Source organism: Athene cunicularia, assembly GCF_003259725.1.
Source record: "Athene cunicularia isolate RWA chromosome 2 unlocalized genomic scaffold, athCun1 chr2_part1, whole genome shotgun sequence".
Classification (NCBI taxonomy): Eukaryota; Metazoa; Chordata; class Aves; order Strigiformes; family Strigidae; genus Athene; species Athene cunicularia.
In genome coordinates, this window is record NW_020799095.1 from 27,464,759 (window position 1) to 27,487,326 (window position 22,568).

The 22,568-nt window shown below is 38.9% G+C and overlaps 1 protein-coding gene across 1 annotated transcript; it reads left to right on the top strand.

Moving 5' to 3' along the window:
• Positions 1–11,507: 11,507 nt before the first annotated feature.
• Positions 11,508–19,783, top strand: LOC113477240 (sterile alpha motif domain-containing protein 9-like). Its single transcript, XM_026843466.1, has 3 exons — positions 11,508–11,615; positions 11,805–11,905; positions 14,896–19,783. The coding sequence occupies exon 3, from the start codon at positions 14,897–14,899 to the stop codon at positions 19,679–19,681; it is 4,785 nt and encodes a 1,594-aa protein (XP_026699267.1). The 5' UTR covers positions 11,508–11,615; positions 11,805–11,905; position 14,896; the 3' UTR covers positions 19,682–19,783.
• Positions 19,784–22,568: the final 2,785 nt, after the last annotated feature.

The window sequence follows — 22,568 nt, forward strand, 5'->3', positions numbered from 1 at the left end:
AAAAAAAAAAAAAAAAAAAAAAGGATACTTCAGTAACAGCTAATTGTGTGGAAAATCATTAGGGTGAGTAATGAGAAAGCATACGGTGTGTTCCCCCATTAAGGCAGGCAGTATGGGATTAATTAAAGCACTCTGTATTATGAAAAATAATTTGCATTTATTTAAAATAACTCCCTAATCCATGTTTACTAAACATTCTTCCCACCTCTCTCTTTCAAAGATGAGGAAAAACAATACTGTTTTCAGTTAGTATTCTGATTTCATGATGCTGAAAAAAAGGGGAAAAGGACAACTTCACCATTGTATGTGAGGAAAAGAGGACTTGACACTTCGCAGAGGCAGCTGGTGCTGCCCAGATTTGAGAGAAGTACTGAGGTGATCTCAAAGATAAAGTAGTCAACAGATGTGCTCCCGAAGAAGTAATCCTCTGACATGAAGGTAGCAGGCAGAGGCTGTAAGTATAAACATTGGGGCAGAACTCTGAAGTACTGAAGTTGTCCTGAAGGATCAAGAAGCTCAGGGTTCATCCCCTCATCTTCCATTGTGCATTCAAAGCCGACTTCATTTCTGTTTCAAATCAGGACAGCCCTTTGGGATGTGTAAAGTCTGATTTTTGTCTTCTTTTCTCCCCCTCTTCTTGCTGGAGTTGATATTTTAATTGCTTTGAAATGAGCATACAGATTTCTGAAGTGCTCGACACCATTCCATATTGCTACATTTCATGTCACTGCAGTGTCACAGGGCAAAAAATGCAGATGGATTTACAGAAACAACTGTTTCTCCACCTCTGGAGCCTCTGTATTTAAAACTACCAGTAATATACATTTTTCTGAGTATTTTCATGACAAACAAAAATCAGTTCAATATCAGTTCCATACTTTGTTCTTCTAAACACACTGTAGGCAAATTTGTCCTGTGCCTAAGTGCATTATAAGGCTCCAAAAACATTTTGTTTCAGAATCTGTGCTCATGTCTTGATAATAGATCAGCAAGCCATTTCAAATTAAGCCATAGGTCAATAATGTGAGATGACTTCAGCAATTTAAGACGAATGTCCACTCTAACAGTCTTTTAAACTTCTGCAAAATACCTGTACAATATTTTAATCAAATTATTTTTTTTTATGCATCACATAATGTATAATAGTTCTGTGGGTCCATGTATGGATATGCATCTTCACTGGAAATTACATATATCATTATGTTTATAGATAAGGAATAAAGATTTGCCTGTTGCCCTGGGGAAGGTCAAATAAAATGTCCCCTGGAGGCCTCTCCCTTCCCTCGTCTCGCAGCGGCACAGGACAAGCACGCCCAGCCCCACTGTACCCCTGGCCTTGCTGCTGCCCTGCAGCTTCCTCTCTCCATCTAGCTACAACCTCTCTGTAAAAGTGTGAAAGTGTATGCAGGTCATAGCAGCCACATTCCTACTCCCCACTTACAACCAAAATTTACTGAAATTTATTTGCTATAGAAAGAAGAAAATCTCATTGTCTGGCTTAAATAATTATTCTAGCTATGGCAGCAGAACCAGCTCTGCAGATAGAAATATGTATTGCAAGGGACAGAGACCAAACACAGGCAAGTTGCCTTCTGCTTCTATTAGATTGTTCTCATTTATTTTTGTTTCACTGTATCTCGTGTATTACTGGCTGTTAAACAAAAATATACTAGTGGTTTAAATTCCTATTCAAACTGTGGTCATTATTTACTATTCTTCCAAAATTTGCACAGTGCATTTAGCTACTTTTGGTGGAGAAATCGTTTTGGCAGAGGTATAAAAACAATAAAGTATGGGGAAAAAAACAGCTCTGAAATGTCACAGAATTTTAATGCATGAAAAAGAAAACCTTTTCGTATTGGATTCTTGCCCTTTTCTCACTGGTACTACCACATTCAAAAGAGATTTATAAGGTTTTATTTACTGATGTAAGATCTATACCTAATCCCACCAAAATCAATGGAGAGTTTATCCATTAGACTAGGGGATGTATACGTTGGGCTATTCTAATGTGAGATGGGAATTATGAGAATGTAGTATGTTCAAAACTTGAAATGTGGGGGAAAAAAATAGAAAAAGTCCTGTCACATTTTCTTTTCATTCCCTTTGGTGGAGGCTTTTGCCATTTCATTTGTCCACTGATGAGGGTGAACAATGGCTTTCTTTGATGAAGTGAGGCTGTGGACTTGAGATCAAAGGTAGGGAAGATAAGACATAACTGGAAGCAGAGTGTAGGAACAGCAACAGCAGTCAGTGCAACTCCAAGTACTTTTACCAAATCACAAGGTGGTGTGTTGTCCTTGGTCTTTCCTTACTATATAGCTTAAAGGCAATTCATAAGCATACTGAAGAATGTCACTTTGGGCTTTTACCACTGCTTATATGAGAATGCTTATGAGAATGCTCCATCTTACACTTAGCTGTGGCTTTGAAACATTAACCCCTTCTTACAGAGCAACAGACTAATATTCCACAGCAAGATCAAAAACACAAACAGTATTCTAGACAGCATTAGAAGTATTGCCAGCAGGTCAAGGGAGTTGACCCTTCCCCTCTACTCAGCACAGGTGAGACACATCTGGAGTGCTGGGTCCAGTGCTGGGCTCACCAGTCCAAGACATGGACACTCTAGAGTGAATCCAGCAAAGGTCCACAACAGTGATGAATCTGACGTACAATGGTGAGTTGAGAGAGCTGGGACTGTTCAGACTGGAGAAGAGAAGACTCAGGAGGATCTTATAAATTATTATAAATACCTGAAATGGGGGTGCAAAGAAGACAGAGCCAGGCTCTTTTAAGTGGTGCTCAGTGACAGTACAAGAGGCAATGGGCACAAACCGAAACACAGTAAATTCTGTATGAATATAAGAAAAATATTTTTTACTGTCAAGGTGGTCACACACTGGAACTGGCTGCCCAAAGAGGCTGTGGAGTCTCCATCCCTGGAGATATTGTGAATCCAACTGGACCCAGTCCTGGGCAACCTGCTGTATCCAACCCTTGTTACAAAAATTTGCAACTGGCCCATGCTGACTAAGGAGAGAGGCCAGGATGCAAAGCATAGAATTACAAGAGTGGTTCTTTTATTCATGCGCATGAGGTGCCCCATTCAAATTGGGGCACTCTGAATGTAGTTTTACAAGCATTTCAAGTGCTCAGGTGCAACACGACTTGACTAATTGATACTTCACAAACACACACTACTCTTTATGAATCATAGGGGAACTTTGAAAAGCAACTATATTTCTATGGTGTCATCATCCACCTGCTTCTCTATCAATCAGATGGCCCTAAAGTCAGTCTTGCTGTAGTTACTTATCTATGATGACAAAAAATGGGAGGGTTTCAAAGACATGTTAGAGGGGCTAGGATGCTGGTGTTATCTTGGTTGTCCAGGGGTATCTTTTATCCTTCATGGACAGCTTTTAAGATTCCCAGAAGCAAAGTCCTTATCTCGGGGTCTAGGCTTTTTTCCTTATGACGAGCTGGGGTCCTTTACCTTGCTTGCTTAAGCATGGCTATTCAGTATACAATGTAAACTATATGTATTTTTTAAAGAAATTTAATACAATTTTATACTATAAATATTAATTTGCATAATAATTAGGGATTTAGATTTCCCTACCATCCTGCTTTGAGCAGGAGTTGGACTAGATAATCTCCGGATGTGATTTCTAGCCATGCTGTGATTATGTGAGCACAGGAAGGGTGATGATCAGTAGGTAGTTCTAAGCAGAAATTACACTAGCAGTTATAACACAACGAGTTCATGTTAATGTCAAGAGAATGTATGCTTCCATTAACAACCCCCTTGAAACATGTATGGCCAGCTAAGCTATATGTTAAGGCAAAATACAAGCACAGCACCGTGCATGCATCTCCACGCTTTACCTGTAGAAAGCCGAACCTTGAAAATGAAAGAACTCATTGTTTTATAATCCCAGGTTAAAAAACTTTTTTTTGTTTTAAATAGCGTAATTATTTTTTTATTCCTTTTCGCCTTAGATAAAATACAATCACATATTTTCTATGGACTTTCTTCAGTGTTAGCATAATTCCTTTGACAGTCTCTCACCACACTGCTGTCAATGCATCTGTATCATGCATGCTTCTGGGAGCTAGAGGGCAATGGCTTCCCACAGAAGATGGGCAGGAGGTTGTCGGTAACTATGCTTGGGCTAGAGAGAAGGAGAAAGGAAAAGCAGCTAATACTAGCAAACACTAACTTTTTTTTTGACTGACATGCAAATTGAGCATGTCCCAGATGACCTGTACATTTGAAGGGGGACTGATTCCTCAATCCTGCCTACTATAAAAGGCTTCCTGATTTAGAACATCTACTTTCTAGGTAGCTAAATGGCTGTGTTAAGAATATTTTTGCAGTCAATCAAAACCTTTTTTTTTAATGCCATTGTATTAGAATGTCCTTAAACAGTAAATCATGCTGTATTTTTGTGTATATTCTCTATCCACACATGGAAAACTGCAGAATGTTGTTCATAAGCATCTCTTAAAAATATAAAAGTGCAGGATCCAATCTTTATCACTGGCTGACAATTTAACAGTCCATATCAATCTATACAGAAATGTTTCCTCAACAAGTAGTTCTTCATAAACATTCCTGAGTGTATGATATGAGCTCAGCTCCTACAGAGTAGAAGCCCTGCTCCCTTGCTGCCTTTCTGTGGAGGCCATAAGAGCAACAGAACTGCAGCAAAAGTTTCCAAACACTTCACAGACAGATATAAAAGGATTACATTGTAAGCAACAAAACTGATGCAGCCTTGGGATGGAAAGTGACAGTTGTGTTGTTAAAATAATGAGGAAATCAGCAAAGGATCATTTCTTGATTAGAATCCGTGGTAAATAAACAATAGACAAAGATCATAGAAGACAAATAAAAGATTAGACATCTAAGGACTCCATTCAAGTATAAATTTGCATCACAGTTCAGTTAAACATGCAATGCAAATACCAGTGTGTTGGAAATCCTGCTCCACCTAAAAAGATAATATGTATTTATCTCTTCAGGCTATGTTCTGAGTTCCAGGGAAAAGTACAAAGCTGTTGGTCACAGTGGATCTCATAACTCAGATACAACTTAATGTCAAAATATTAGGGCAGGGCTTCCAAACTAGAGCACCTCTATACAGTAGCATACTCTGACCAAAAGCGGACACATGTTCTTGTTTAGAAAAGTACTGTCTCATGTAAACACTGAGATTTTCATCAAGGTACCTCTTTTATACATTTCCTGTAGTTCTAAAATCTAGCTTCTATATAACTTTTTCCCATCTTAATAGGAAATGAATAACATTGTTTTGCTAAGTCAAAACAAAAGCTTACTGGGGAAAAAAACAAAATTCTGTTGGACATCTTTCATGTGTTTTCCTTAGAGTTACACTTTCCTCTTTAACTTCACCTTGCTGATTTTTTATATTTATCAAGTCATATTCAATTCAAAACCTGGCTTTCAAGTACTTTCCAAGTCCTTTAAGACTGTCATGCTTAGTCCCATCCACAGCTTGCATTTAAAAGTACAGAACATTCCAATTATATTCAAATATTCCAAATCACTAAACAGCAGGCTAGGACACAGAAAAATGGATTACATTAGAAACTCTTTTCAAATGTGTCTGAAAGATATCGCCAAATCAAGGAAGCCTTTTAGAAGCAACATAAATGAGAAAAAAAAAAATAATTTAGAAAAGTCCTTAAAATGTTTTATCTTGTTGTGAAGAGATACTAATATGAAATAAGTCCTATAGTATGTAGAAAATTTTTTCTAACAAAAGGGGCTGTGATCACTTTTTCTCTGTCTCTAATGCAACAAGGAAAAGGAAAGATCTACTTTTTATATATAGGATGGCAACAAAGCTGGTGAAAGGGCTGGAAGGAATGTCCTATGAGGAGTGACTAAGAACTTTGTGTTTGTCTAGTTTGGAGAACAGAAGGCTGAGGGGTGATCTCGTTGCTCTCTACAGCTTCCAGAGGATGGGAAGTGGTTAGAGGGAGATGCTGAGCTCTTCTCTCTCATATCCAGTGAAAGGACACATGGGAATGGTTCAAAGATGCACAAGGGGAGGTTTAGACTGGACATTAGGCAACATTTCTTTACTGAGGGGTTGATCAAACACTGGAAGAGGCTTCCTAGAGAGGTGGTCAATGCCCCAAGCCTGTCAGTGTTTAAGAGGCATTTGGACAATGCCCTTAATAACATGCTTTAACTTGGTCAGCACTGAATCGGTCAAGCAGTTGGACTAGATGATCATTGTAGGGCCCTTCCAACTGAAATCTCTTCCCTTCCCTTCCCTTCCCTTCCCTTCCCTTCCCCTCCCCTTCTATTCTATATGAAATACCTTGGGCCCTCTGAGAGGTCTGCAGGTTTATTTCCTCAAGGTAGCTGGTAGCCCAGCTTCCTCCAATTCTCTGACTCCCCAGGTGCCTTGGACAGAGGTGTTCAGTGCTGGACACAGCCTGAATGTTATTCATTGGGGTCCAGCCCCTCAAGGCTCCTTGATACCTGTCTGCACTGCTACCAGCTCTCAAACTAGTTAATTCAGCTAGGTTTGCACAACCTGTGGTCATAGCAGCATGTATACTCACAGAAATGCTACTAAGTTTCAGCATCCATCTCCATCTGCCTGCCAGCACAGGAAGGGCACACAAGAGTGTCAGTTGTCAACCATGCCTATTTAGGGAACCAGAAGAAAAAAAGAGTAATCAAGAAATGGTTTTGCTCTAACTTCATCAGTCAAGAATATCACCTACTTAGGAGTTACACCACAAGGAATATGAATAAAGGCTGTGATGTATAATTTATAACAAAAGGCATAAACAAAGAGGGAAACTGTGAGGGTGGGAAAGGAGCTGTGTATTTCCTAGAGAGGCAGCTAACCAGTTAACAGCAGTGTTTCAGATCGCAGTGCCCAAGCCTTTTGAGCAGGCAGTTACCTTACAAAAGATAACAGCAAAGAGCAAAGCAAGTTAGGAGCAACCACAGCAATTTTGCAATTACCTTTTGGAATGTTCCCATACTTTGATTGACATTGCAGAACACAATAGAATATGCATAGTAATTTCAGCTGTCATTTGTGTAGATTTTGGTGGCCTGCAAATGCACGTGTCCATACAAGTATGTGGCTTTACAGCACCTTCCACTGCTTCCACTGATGTGGTCTGGCCCACACTAGTAAGGAGCTCAAGCAACCTCCCAGAAAGTTGACCAGATCTGATCAGTCCATAGTCTAAGCTGACATATAACAGAGTGCTTCAATTCCTTCAACCAGCTCACCACATAATCATACAGTGCAAGAGAAGAGGCCAGAACTGGGAGAAGGATGATACTGCTTCAAACCCCACTGAGATCACAAGCTGCTGAAGAATGTCAGGTTAAGAGCCACCCGTTCAATGTTGGTGCAGGGAAGGAATGGTTGTCACATCAGCCCATAAAACACAGCTCGGGGAAACATAGTACCATGCCATATGATTAGCAATTTAAGAAAATGAAACTAATACCCACAGAGTGGCTCAACAGATAAATAGCCTGAAGTAATCAAAGGAGTACAGCTGCTCTTTACATGGGCACTAAGACTTTTTAGATACAGGCTTATGCCTGTGGAGATTCCCTCAGGCTGTGAGCTCATCAGAGTGCACAACCGAGCAAGGCTGATGTGAGTTCCAATCTGAATGTCAGTTCTGCTGGCTGATAAACCAAGAACTACGTGGAAATGACCTATGCTGACCTGCCTACTGCTCCTAAAAGAGCAGCAGGTCCTGCCATTTCCGGACTGGTTGCTACTAGCATTACAGTGGTTGCAAGACTCATCCCCAGAGAAAAGGTCATTGGCAATTCAATCAACTTTCCCTATTCAGCAACCAGGAATTTATCTTCCTGTGGGCCAGTTACAGCAGGCAGAAAAACATGAAGAATACAATGAAGTGACCACTGTATATGTATTTGTGAGTGTTTCTGATTGGCATTTAATTTCCTTTCTTGCAAGAGAAGACTCAGGAAGCACAACCCTAGAAAGGAGGAGAGTAACATTCAGGAAGTTTTTGAAAAGAACTGAAGTGAGGATGATGGGCAAACAGAGGAAATTATGAGAGAGATGGCCAGACAGTCACATCAGCATCAGGAAAATACAGTCCTATGTAACTAGTATATCTTTTTAAAGAAAAGTTGAGAGGCTATTGCTAGAGCAGACACAGAAGTTATTTGCCTCTGAAAAGAAAAAGTTCTGGAGGCCTCTGTGTGACCTCCACACCTGAAAAATAGAGCAGATGCTGGAACAGATAAATATCAGTAGGACAGCAAGGAGAAACATAAGAAATGGGTGAGTAGTAACTTAGGGAACAGAGTAAAGAGCTGGTTATTTAAAAAAAAAAAAAAAAAGCATCAAGTTTTATAAAAGATCATGCAAATGTTTTTTTCACTAATGAGAATAGCCCAAGGAGCTGGCTGGATTATTTCCAGTGTTGGTGCACAATGTGATAAGAGGAATTATTACGGTAACAGAAATACAGTGAGGTATTAATAATGGAATATAGGTGTCAAAAGACAGTAAAGGTTGAAATGGCAAAATAATATTGTACATATGATGATTTGACAAATATAAAGAAATTATAGGAAATAGCAGGAATCAGAATAACCTTGGAAGCTCTTACAACTGGAAACTTGAGAACTGTTGGCAGTCTGATCTATAGGTCACAGTGTATATGAACAGTGGTCTTTAACTTCAATAGGCAAAGAACATGAAGGAATTATTAATATACATTAGAGAACAAATTCTATGAGTTGCAACAGGGGACAGGATTTCAACGGTGAGTTTCCACACACCATTCAGTGAGAAATAAAATAGCAATTTTTGACTCAGTTTTGCTGAATAAAGAGACTACAGGGAAAGCCCTGATGTAAATAATTTTTTTTTATTTTAATAAATAATGGAGTCATTCTAGAAGAGTTGATTTTATGCTGGAGAACCACATCAACAAACTTCATGCTTAAATGTCTGCAGATGGCATCTGAAGGAAAAAAGGTTATGGGAAAGGGATGCTGCTGATGGCCAAACAGGCAAGATATACTATACCAAAACAGCAGACATGGTTAATATAAACAGCTAACACCGAAGAAAACCCCAACTCAAAACGTTGTGAAAACAATGGATGAATAACTTAGTCAAAGCACAGAGAGTACAGCAGCTAAAGATGAGTCTGTCTCACAAGACTGGTAGGATTGAAGCTGACTAGTGGTAAAGATAGATGATAAAATACCAGCCTGGTGTACCAACAATGATCTGGTTAATAAAAGGATATATGATCCACACAGCCTCCCAGTCAGCAACCGCAATCACAGGGTAGGTAACCTGGAACACCAGGCAAGAGCTGTGACGCTTCAAACTAGGATGAAGCAGGGGAAACTCAATAACCCCTCTAGTTCAATTTGGGCATTGCTTGGATTCCTACAGATGGAAAGTAAGCAGCTGCCTCAGCAAACACACACAGCTATAGAGAGAAAACTGTAATGATCTCCAGAGAAGCAGGCTATGCCTTTATAAACAAAGGCACCTGCCTGAGAAAGCAATTGCTTTCCCAAGCAGAACGATGCAGTAATGGTTCACATCCACAGTGCTCAGGGTCAGCAGCATCTAAAGCAGTTACTGCACTTCATGGCACTTGGTGTTCTCATGTGCTGAGTCAAAGACAGTATCATTATTTCTTACAATTTTTCATACCACAGTGCTTAAAATAATGTCAGATCTGCACCATAGCCTGAAAAGGTGATGTTTTTATTGCACCACACCAAGCATTCATTTGTACCCCTTGACCTTGACATGAGAATATATAGGAGTGTTTAATGTATAGCCATACCATTCTATCTGCGGAAGATGCATTCCTGAAAAGTGCAGCAATTAGGGATTCAATAGGTAGTGCTATAAATTTTTCTTTAAGAATTTGTGCAATAGCAGATGGGTGCATGCCAGCACTTAAGAAATGCACATAGCTAAAGTATATAGGGAAGCATATAAGGATAGAAAGCAATAGTATTGTGATCAGCATCAACAACAGGAAGAGATGCTGGCTTTTCTATATCTGACTTTGTGGTGGATGGAGATGCTGTTTGCCTTCTAAAACTTGCATTACCTTGGTGACCTCACCCAGCTGTTCTCAGAACAGATATCATTCTGAAGGATTGTGGTGGGCTGGCCTTGGCTGGCTGCCAGATGCCCACACAGCCACCCTCTCACTCCCCCTCCTCAGCTGGATAGGGGAGACAATAAGATGCTAAAGCTCCTGAGTCAAGAAAAAGACAGGAAGATAATTTACCATTTACCATTATGGGCAAAACAGATCTGACTTGGGAAAAATGAATTTAATGCATTGCCAATTGAGTTGGATAGTGAGAAACAAGGAAAAACACTAAAACAACTTCCCCCAGCCCACTCCATTTTCACAGGCTCAACTTCACTGTTTCCCAACTCTTCCACCTTCTCCCTCCACCACCCCAAGTGGTGCAGGGTGATGGGGAATGGGAGACTGTGGTAAGTTCATAACAGTTTGGTCAGTCCATAATTGCTTTTCTTTGCTTCTCCTCCCTCCTCACACTCTTCCCCTGTCCCAGCTTAATTCCTTCCCACAGGCTGTCATCCCTCATGAACTGCTTCAGTGTGGGTCCTTACACCCAATAAAGAATTTTCAGTCTCTGGGATTGGACACCAACTGCTAGTGCGATCACTCTTGCTGCCACCCTTCTAAACAAATGTTGTTTTAATGATCGTCCGTTATCTTTCTCAGATGCCTGCTGCTTATCATGGTCATTCAAAACAGTCAAGGGAAATGGATGAAAAAACAGGATAATGGTAATGGTCAATGGAGTAGGGTATTGTAAGATCAGTGTCAGTACTGTGAAACATTGGAAGTAGAAGCAGACAATAGCAGGGTATGACAACACAAAGCTTGTTCACTGGACACTGGAGGATGGTACAGTGTAACATGAGTACGCTGCCTAAGGGAAAACATTTCTGAGTAAACTATCCACAGAACTATACCAAAGCTACACTTCAAATCCAATTTTTGCTCCAGAAAAGGAGACCAGGAATAAACTAATGTATTTGCAGTGTGGGAAATGAAGCAACCAAGATGAGAAGTCAGTAAGCCTGATTATCCAAAAATGCCTATATTGAAGAATACTCACATTTCTCAGAAGCATCTCTTCTATTATTTCCCATTTTCTTCCTTTATTCCAGGAAAGTTCTTTTGGTTTAATACCATATGTCTAATTCATTGTAAGTATTCCTCAGATGGTGTTTCCTAATTTCTCAAGTTTCTGTATAGCAGCTCAAGACAGTACTGTGTAAGTAATAAAGGCATCCTAGAACAGAATTCTTGTATTAATTTCCTAAGAGAACAGCGATTTCCCAAACAGGAAGTTAGGAAGAGGCAGACCGAAAGCAGCCTTGGTCAGTAAAAGAGAAAGCGAAAGAGGGTGAGAGCAGTAGAACCTCCCAAACACGCTGCATCTATTTCCTCATTTCTCTGCAACACCCGGCTTCTGATTTGCCTAGTCTACAGCATTTAGACACTGTGTTAGTAAATTAGAAGCATGCAAGGAAAAGGTAAGGAATAATAAATATTCTCTAGAAGGCACTGTCATTTCTCTCCTCTAGAGATGAGTGTTTGCCCCTGGGAAAAAATTATTATATGTTTATTGATGCTCTTTCCTCCTCCTATTTCAGACCCTACACTTCTGTTAGACGTTTATAAACTAATTTTAGTTGGATTTTTTTTTTTTCCCCATACTTTAGAATAACAGTTCAGCTGAATTTTAGCCACTGAGTTTCCTGCTTGAACAAAATACATGTATTGAAGAACTATAGGAAAAAATCCACAGAAGAGAACAGCTACAGTAAGTACATGCATATTTACTTCCAGGAATATTTTATGAAGACCTAAGGGCTTAATCTGATACCATTTCTTTCTCTTTCTTTGGCATTATTTTTATATATGAAATTATATATAATCTACTAAAAAAAACTTTTCCAAAACTGTTAAACATCTGCACATGAAAAGTGGTTGTTATGAGATTACAGTGAAATAATCCCAAGGAATATGTCCTTAAAGAAATTATTCTGAAGAAATAATATTAATTGTTCCATGCTGGAAAAGGACATCTTTAAAGTATTTCAGCTGGCTGGAATCATTAATTAGCCAGTAACACGGAACATAGACACACTGCATCAAGTCTAGGAAATGAAAGTATCGCATCTGGAGCTTTATCTCATTAGGAGGGTTGCAAACACTAAAATGTTTTAAGGACATAAAAACGTTTGATTTTTGTTAGGAGTAAATTGTACCTCTATTAGAAAGCATAAGTTTGGTGGGAATTAAAATCATACTTTCACATTGCTGGGTTGAACACCGTCTCTGAGCAGAAGTGCTTTAGTTTCAGTTTCTTTTCTCAGTTTTTACATACCCTGGGTGGAGTGGATGGTGCATATGATAGTTACTTCAGCCACAGAATAAAAACATTCAGCTTCTTTACCCCTGCACCCTCAATTTTTGACAATATGTGCTTACTGTAGTGGATTTTAAAGAACTAGAAACTAGTTTTTCTTTTTGTGTGAGCAAAAGGGAGGGTCTGTTAAGAGAAAATGCAAATACAGGTTTCTGTAGCCCACAGCCCCCCCTTTTTTCTCTACTATTATGGTTCGTTAGATCAGGAAGCAGCTTGGCCAAAGGTAGGATCGCCGTTTTCATGCATTAGCTATAAGAAATCTTTACTATTGCTTGTAATTAAAGTTTACAGTTTAGGAAATCAAATAATAAATTGAGGAAAGCATGTTGCTAGGGTGGCTTAAATAACAAAGTATTCTTTCAGAAAACAAAATTTCACTGAAAAAATCTAAGAAGTCATTTTGCCTCAGGAACACTCAGCTACAAATAAGATGATGTGCATGGAGGAGACTATTACCACTAATGCAACACCTGTAGCTGGGTGCAATAACATAAAAATTTCAGATGAATGAATATAATTCTCCCAAAGGACGTGAGACTATAAATTAAAACTTGACACTATTAAGGGGAATTATTTTGATTGTGTTTCTTTCTTTAAAGTTTTTGCAAAAAATCCACATTTACTAAGACCAAATGGATTGTAAGATGCTGTTCTTCCTGTCACTTAGCACCACAAATGCTGCTGAACTACTTGATTTTGTTTAATTTGAGAAGTCTTAGTGAACGCAAAAGGTCCTGAAAAGATAATATGGAAAAGATTTTCCTTTCATTTGCAGTAGCAACAGCTAAGTAATCACAGCAGCACCTTTCCACCCCAATGTCTCTTTGCAGTGTTATTCAAGCAAATTCTGTACCTAACTATGTGTAAAGGTAAAAAAAAAAAAAAAAAAAAAGGTTAAAAGGTTGCATTTCTGTGTGCAGTTGATTTTTCTCCTTCACCAAACTGGGAACTTAATGAGAGCCATTTGTGGCGTGTACACAACATGATGGGTGAACAATTGGCTGAAGGGTTGGACTCAAATCACTGTAGTAAATGGAGTAACACCTAGCTGGTGGACGGTTACTAGTGGTGTTCTCCAGGGTTCAATTTTAGGGCCAGTTCTCTTCAATGTTTTTATCAATGACCTGGACACAGGAGTTGAGTGCACACTTAATAAGTTTGCAGTGATACTAAATTAAGAGCAGTCATTGACTGGGAGGCCTTACAAAGAGATCCTGACAGATTAGGGTGCTGGGCAGTCACCAACTATATGAAATTTAATGAGGACAAATGCTGGATTCTGCACCTGGCACAGTGTAATCCTGGATGTACATATAGATCAGAGGACAAGAGGCTGGAGTGCAGCCCTGCAGAATGGGATCTGGGGATTGCTGATGCTAAGTGCAATAAGAGTCAGCAGTGTGCCCTGGTGGCCTAAAGGGCCAACCATACCCTGGGCTTCATTAAGCACAGTATAGTAAACTGGTCAAAAAAAGTGATTGTCTCACTATACACAGCATTGGTGTGGCCTCACCTCAAGTACTGTGTGTAGTTCTGGGTTCCACAATATAAGGATCTAAAAATATTAGCATGTGTCCAAAGGAGGGAAACAAAGATGGTAAAAGGACTAGAGGGCATGACTTACTTACAAGGAGTGGCTGAGGATACTAGGTTTGTTCATCTTAGAAGACTGAGAAGTGACCTCATCGCTGTCTACAAATTCCTCATGAAGGGGAGCAGAGAGGGAGGTGTTAATCTCTTCTGTCTGGTGTCCAGTGATAGGACACGAGGGAATGGCTTAAAGCTGTGTCAGGGGAAGTTCAGATCGGATATTAGGAAAAAGTTCTTCACTGAGAGGGTGGTCAAGCACTGAAACAAGCTCCCCAGGGAAGTGGTCATGGCCCCAAGCCTGCTGGTGTTCAAGAAGTGTTTGGATAATGCTCTTAGATACAGGGTTTAACATCTAAATTGTCCTGTGTGTAGTCAGGAGTTGGACTCAATGATTCTTGTGGGTCCCCTCCAGCTCAGGATATTCTATGATTCTATGATTTTATTATTTATTTTTTAATTATTGGATGGTCCATACAACCACAAGTAGGTGGCCAAATGACAACAAATAGGCATCAGTCACAAATTTTGTGTTGTGTTAGCTACAGAAGTGGTTTAAAAACAGGATTCTAATAATTCTGTAATAAATCTGTCTCTTATAAGTAGCTAATGCCTTATAAATGATCTTATTTTGCATTCCCATTATGTCTCCTAATTGAACTTTTGTATTCTGTGTGGCAGATTACAATAATGAAAAAATTAATGGCTGACAGTAGCAAGGAAATATGTGTTATTCAGTTAATAGGCTATTACAAATCACTTGTTTAGTAATTTTGTGATTTTTTTCCTTAAAGAATGGAAAATGCAGACACTGAAAAAAAAGAGACATCACATTCATATCAATGTATTGAACAGTGGACAAAAGAGGAAGTCACACAATGGGCAACTGAAATTGTTAAGATTGACCAGAAATATGCAGAAATCTTGTTTAACCAAGATGTGACTGGGTCTATTTTGAAACTGATGACTAAAGCAGATGTTGTGGACATGGGCATACCTCATGGGCCTGCTCTTAAACTAATGTATTTCCTGCAAAAGCATGACATTATAGCTACAGGCTCAAACCAGGCTGTGGAACAAGAAGGCACTCAGCAGAGTCTTGATGGAGAAGGAGAAGATGTAGAAATTGCAAAGAAAGAGTGCAAGAAGAAATATGGGTCATTTAATTCCAGTTTACTGCAGGATTCTAAGACAGAGCCCACAGGAGACAAAAAAGCAGTGAAATCAGATGACAAAGAAAATGTTTCAGAGAAGCCACTGTCAAACAGCCAGCACCCAACTGGAAGGATGTGTATGCCATATCCTTTTGATAATTTCAGTGATGGTACTCGATACATACAGTATAATATTCTTAATGTCCCTGAAACAGGGCCACTCAATCTCATTGATCCAGCACATGAATTCAAATTACTTGCCAACACAGACAAGGCACGAGAAGAGGATATCATGATGAAATTTAGCAATGAAGTATTTAGGTTTGCTGCAGCCTGCATGAACTCCCGCACAAATGGCACTATTCATTTTGGAGTACGTGATGATCCACATGGGGAAATTGAAGGAATAAAAGTTACCACGAAAGAAGCATATGCTATGCATTTGAATAGATTTATTGGAAAATACTTTAATGCGCCATACATCAACATTGCAAAAGCTTGCATTAGAGAACCTAGATTTGTGGAAGTATTATTACAAAATGGAGCGCCATCACATAGGTTTGTCATTGAAATAGATGTGGTTCCCAAACACTGCATCTGTGAAAAAAAATATTTCAGTACCAACAGATACGACTATGAGAGTAAGAAATGGAAAAAAGCTGTCTTCATCCGGGATAGAGCTAGTTCCAAAGATATTCAAAATACAAAAGAATTTCTAACTTTTATGGGTAACTTGACAACTTTAGCAGATTTTCGTAAAAGAGCAGAGGAAGACTATAACTTAAAGCAGAAGAAATCAATGAATGAAGGACTAAAGCTAGTTAGTCTGCTTACGGGTAACAGGGACTCACTAGATAGATCTTATTATGACTACTACATTTTGGTAACAAACAAGTGCCACCCAAGTCAAACTTTGCAGTTAGACTTTTTACAGGAAATAAAATGGTTTGCTGTGCTTGACTTTGATTTTGAATCAGAAATTAATGGTGTGTTAGGGACTTACAAAAAAAATCGAAATGCCAAACTTCACTTCCCAGATTATTATGAAAACAAGGTGGGTTCAGTTTCTGAACAAGCTGAAAAGCTGAAACTGCATCAAGAGACCAACTGGATTTTCTGCAATGGTGGATCAGACTTCAAAGGCAACAAGGAACTACCATTAGATCCCAATTCGTGGCAACGAGACAGAGCTGCTGGTGTCAGAAAAATTGTAACATTTCTTACACACAAAGATGTAAAGCAGAGCGGAAAGTTTTTAATAGTATTTCTTTTGCTTTCCACAGTGGAAGATTCAGCAGATCCCCTTACTGAGACTTTTATGACATTTTACCAAGAATTAAAGGGACTAGAATACATGGTCTGCATTTGTATTGGTGCAGGCACATACCAGCGATGGAAAGATCTTCTGCATGCTAGAGGCATTAATGAGGAAGCACTTTCAAACAAATGTGTTTCTAATTTAACCCTACAAATGGTAAATGGTACCATCATAAAATTAAAATCAGTGACACAGTCTTCTGAAAGACTTCTCTCCTCTGTTGGTCATTCTACCGTTCTTCTAAAGAAGAAAGAAGACTCCATGCCAGCATTGGAAATACTTTGTGAAAATGAATGCAAAGACACAGGAATAGAAAAGGATGCAAATAAATTTAAAATTTTCATGAAAGAGTGTGAAGAAGATTTTTATCGAGGTGGTAAAGTATCATGGTGGAATTTCTATTTTTCTTCTGAAAATTATACTTCAGATTTTATCAGAAGGGACAGTTATGAAAAGCTTGAACACCTAATTGTTTCTTCATCAAAGAGTGCTAATCAATCACCTGTAAAAATTATCAACCTTTACCACCACCCAGGCTGTGGTGGAACAACATTAGCTATGCATATCCTTTGGAATCTCCGGAAGCAATTCAGATGTGCTGTTCTGAAGAGCAAACCAAATGATTTTGGAACACAGCTGACAACTTTACTCACCTGTGGAGCAAACAATGACACAGGCTATTTACCAGTGTTACTTCTTGTGGATGATTTTGAAGAGCAAGAAAATGTCTATTTTCTTCAAAGAGAAATTCAAGCGGCTATAACAGAAAAATGCATTACTTATGTAACTCCTTTAGTGATCATTCTAAACTGTATGAGATCTCAGAATCCTGATGAATGTTCAACAATCAATTTATTGAACAGTATTTCTTTAAAACATACACTTTCTGAAAAAGAGCAAAGGGCCTTTGATCAGAAACTAAAACACATTGAAAAGGTGCATGCACATCCTGACAATTTCTATTCATTTATGATTATGAAGGAAAACTTTGACCCACAGTATATAGAAAAAGTGGTAAAAAATACCTTGCATAACTTGAATACTGCCTCTAAACCAGCACAGCTTGTTTGCTATCTAACACTCTTAAACTCATATGTAAGAACATCTACAGTTTCAGTATCGCTATGTGAAGAGTTCTTAGGAATTAATTCTCAAGAGATTGGCTGGGGGAAAGATAAATTGATAGAAAAGATGGGAATTTGTTCCAATATTCTAATATATGATCAGGTACATGAATACATGCGATACAAAGGTCTTCGCATCATTCATCCATTGATAGCATCTCACTGCCTAACAGAATTGAAGCGAACCTATGACTTGCCTAAAAGTGAAATTACGTTGCAGTTATTGAAAGAAGATTTATTTTATAAGACTTCAGTAAAGCAAGACAAACTTATTCGTGATATACAAACCCTGCTGATTACTAGACAGCGCAAGGAACATGGCGATGAGTCAGACACATTGTTTTCCCCCTTAATTGAAGCCATTCATAGGGAAGAGAAGTGTAGTAACGTGGAATGTGTGTTAAAAGAAGCATCCGCTAGATTTGATCGAAACGGTTACATTTGTCAAGCCTTAGCAAGATACTTCTACATTAAAGAAAGAAAATTTGACAATGCATTATACTGGGCCAAAGAAGCCAGGCAAAGAGCACAACACAATTCATACATATCGGATACACTGGGTCAAGTCTTCAAAAGTAAGCTAAAATACTGTGTAGAGTGCAAAGCAAAGAGTGAAGTCCTGACTGCTGAGGAACTCAAATACTTGCTAGAGCTTGCTGTGAATGCTTCACAGGCTTTCAGAGAATCTCAGTGGCAAGCTGAAAATGAAGACAATGAACAATATTTGCGGCATCAAAACCTTAAGAGAAAGTTCCAGATGTACAATACTGCCGGTTATCAGGGAGAGATAGAAACTAGTCTTTATGTTATTGACATCCTTTGGCATGTTCCTTTTTTCCACAAAAAAGACTTACATAGTAGAAAAAATATGTCCAAGTACCTATTGGGAAAAAGTGTTTTGAATGTAGATAACCCTAACACAGAGAGTGAAATGCTCAAGATTCTTGAACATTATTCCAGCTTTTTATGTAATTTGCGACCACGGTTAAAAAGGGCATTTGACTTTTTTGAAGACTACTTTGTGTTTTTCAAAACACATATCAACGAAAAAGAAATCATAGACGCAAAATTGTATGAGAAGGTTCAAGAACGTTTTACCAAATACAGAGAAATATTCTGTGATTTCAGTTTTGAGCAATTGAAAAGAAAACAGGTCTCAAAGTGGCCCATGTCTCAGTATATAGAAGCCCACAGGGACACTCTGGAGGCTTCCAGAGCAGACTCATTTTCTGGCATTTTGGATTACCTCCACAGAAATCACAGAAATGATGACAGAGACATAGAAGATATAGTAGAAGCATATGCATTTTTGTGTAAGGACAGTGCAAAAGCAACTCAGAAAGACAAACAGAATTTGATTTTGGCAAATGTTGTTCTGAACTGCATTAAACCTAAATCCACTAAGATACATCCTTCTAAGGTGCTGAGAAGTCTGCTTCTAAGCATTCTACAGGAAGTGAAACCAACTTCACAGTGTGTAGAGCCTTTCTTCCTAGCCACCTTGTTGTTCTGGCCTGAAACTAGCAAACAACTAGATGAAGATTCCAGGAAAATGGAAACTTTTATTAGATGCTTAAGCGAGTCTTACAAATTGCTCTATGGAACCCTCCATCGTTCCAGGCAGCCTCTGGCTCTTTTCTATCTGGGGAAAGGCAGTGGCCTGAACAGATTTGTTCACAAAGGAAGAATAGATCAGTGTTTTAGTTCACTTTCAGAACAGGAACTGAATTCCCTCTGGCAGAGTGGAAATGTCTGGAAGGAACAGGCTGTACAAGATCTTTTGCTTCCTTTACATGGAAGAGCTGAGGGTAAGGTTATCTATGTAGACTATGGCATCAATGAAACCTTTAGGATACCAGTGCAGCCTGTTCCCTCATGCCTATTGAAAAATGGCCCAAACATAGTGAGAGTGTCTTTTTACCTTGGTTTTTCTATTGCTGGTCTCCTGGCATACAACACACAAAGTTTGTCATTAAAACAATAGGTATTACAGTTTCTCAGCTACAAGGCTTTTTCAGGCAAAATTATCCTTTAACTGTTTTTTGTTTGGGGGTTTTTTTGGCCAACAATTTCAAATTACAATCTCAATCTGAAAAATAATATTTTGAAGATGTTACATTTGAATACCATCACTTTTAAGAACCCTACTGTCTTACTAGCTTTATTGCCATTGCTTGTAATGAAGGATATCTCACCATGATTTTCATATATGTATAAATAATGTAAGAACAAGGAAGGTGTGTTAGAAAACACATATCAAATAGCACTTCCTGATGCTTCAAGGTATCTGGTGTCATCCTGTCACAAGGGTAATGTAAAAGGCCATTTAGTTGCAAAGCAGCATTTTTTTACCTGTTATTATTGTACATGCTTGAATAATGTAATGCATTTGTATATGGGCCTGTGTTAATAGCCAAGCTGCACATCTTGTGGGAGAACAGAAGCACTGGTCTTTTACCTTCTCAGGGCTTTTCTAAATATGCAATTATTAAAGATATTGCTACTTTCTACTGTACTGTAAAAGGACATGCCAGTTAGCATTTGCTGTCCATATTAAATAGATTTTATTCTTTTGTATTGGGTCAGCTTCTGCTTTATATAAATTGATCCAGTTTGGTCATTCCTTTCCTTATAAATTCCATTAGTTTCTTCCAGTGATAGATTTCTTATCAACTTTGATCCTTGCAAAAATAGGCAATTTAAATGCTTAAAGTAGTCATTAATGCATTGTCTTCCTCATGTGTATAAAACTGCCTGATATGTTTAGACACAATTAATGTTCCATAAAAGGAAACTATATTGGTGCAAAGAACCAGAAACAAGAAGTTACTACTGTCTGGAGGGTGCAAAGTACTGAACTTTGCAGTATGCATATGATTCATGAAAACCAGGAGTTCAATGAAATTAACCGCCTGAAAGAGGTCTGCAGTATAGCTCTTTCATCACCCCACAAGTCCTCTTTGCCCTTTGTGTCAGGCAAGCAGGCAGGCAAAAATAAGTGACATCTCAATGGATTAGTAAACAAAGTGACAAACAGAATAAAGCAGCGGACCATTCTGCTCTAGTGTAGTTCTTCTTTTAGTTGTAAATATAGATAAGGATTTGTATTATATAATCCAGACTGCTTTTTAACTTTACCCAAAATACATTTCTCTTGGCAAGAATGCCTGCTTCATTTTAACTTGTATCTACTTTGTTTCTAACATATACTTTTAGTTCCTAGTGTACTATAGGATCAATTTTCATAATTCATTATTTGTTCTAGTTAGTCCTCAGAATATCACTGTACAATTTATCAATTATTACAGTATTTACCTTTCCATATAAAGATTTACAGCAAATAATTTGCCATGTCTTCATGGAAACTGAAGACTTCAATCTTTATCTCAGTCAGTCACATCTCTTCAGAAGAGCAAGTACTTTTATGTGCTCAAACTCATCTGAGCTGTATAGGGTGGCACACTGGGTGCACCCAGAAAGGTGCAGTGGCGGGTGGATGCCGGGTCACTGGTGGAGGGAGGCCGTGAACCGCCCTGGGCTGGTTGCAGCCAGTTCCAGATGGTTCCTGCACTGGTGTGAGCACCCCATTGTCCACCAAACCTCTGCCATTCAGGGGAGCCCGTGGTGATCTGACAAGTTTAAGAAAGAGCAGCAGCTGTGATGGGCAGGAGCAATGGTGGAGGAGATGCTGTTGGAGACATGTGGAACGGGCCAATGTTGGGGTATGGATGGAGATACACTCCTGGAAAGAGGAAACCCACATCAGGGCTGGGACACCCCTGAGGGACTGCAGCCCATGGCTGACCCATGCCGGGGCAGAGGAAACAAGAAGGAAAGGAGCAGTGGAGAAGCAGAAGAAAAGAATCAGAAGCAAGGAGCAACAAAAATAAACCACTACACACTGAGGCCAACCTCCTCTGCTGCAGGCCTGTCACCTTGGCAGGGCAATTGGGAAGGACTGAGCAGAGATGAAAACAAGGGGAGCTGCAGCTCGGAATGGGGAAGAAGAGGTGTTGTAATGGAGTTGAAAGGGGAAGAAAGGTATTTCCATAAGTGTTTTCTTAGCTGTTTCTCTTCTTGGTTTCTCAATACACCAGCCAGTAATTAAACATTTATGTTAACTGGCAATAAATTAAGTGAAACTCCCCAGCTTGAGACTGTTTTTCTCACAACACATGTACATTTACTAAAAAGCCTTGGGATCTGGTACAGTGTATTACATGCTAGACACTGCACTATATGCCTGTGTGAGTTTATAGAAATACAGATTTTGTATTTTGTATCTATCCAGCTGTTTGTTATAAAAATGTATTTTTATCAACAGTAGTTCATCAATAAATACAGATATTTGATAACATAAATGCACAGTGTAGAACTGTATTTGATGATACATATCACACACAAAGGCCTGCAGAATTGCTTTTTGTAAGTCTTTCTTATTTTCCATTACTTTGTAAGACCATTTCTTTCATGGCTCATAACTTTGTTAATCTTTGTATTTGAAAACTAAGCTCTCCCATGCCAAGTATCTGCCTCAGATGTATTTTGTGTTAATTAAAGCCAAAGGGCTCAGTAGCTTCCAAGCGTGAGGTCAAGAAAAAAATATATTGTATTGCCCATGTTAAACAACTCTACCAGCTTTTTCCAGCAGGCTCAGGAATTCTTTGGAGTGAAATGTTTAAAAAAGGGTTTACTCTGGTAGGAGAAAAAAGGTAGATGTGAGGGGAAATTTGTCTGTACAAGCCTAATTTTATCAAGTTGCAAGGCCTGAAGAGACTGCCATTCATATATGGGCACATGCAAACTTAGGTTTTAACAGCAGAGTCTATCTATACACAGATGCCAGCTCGAGAAGTTGCAGGTTTGGGCTG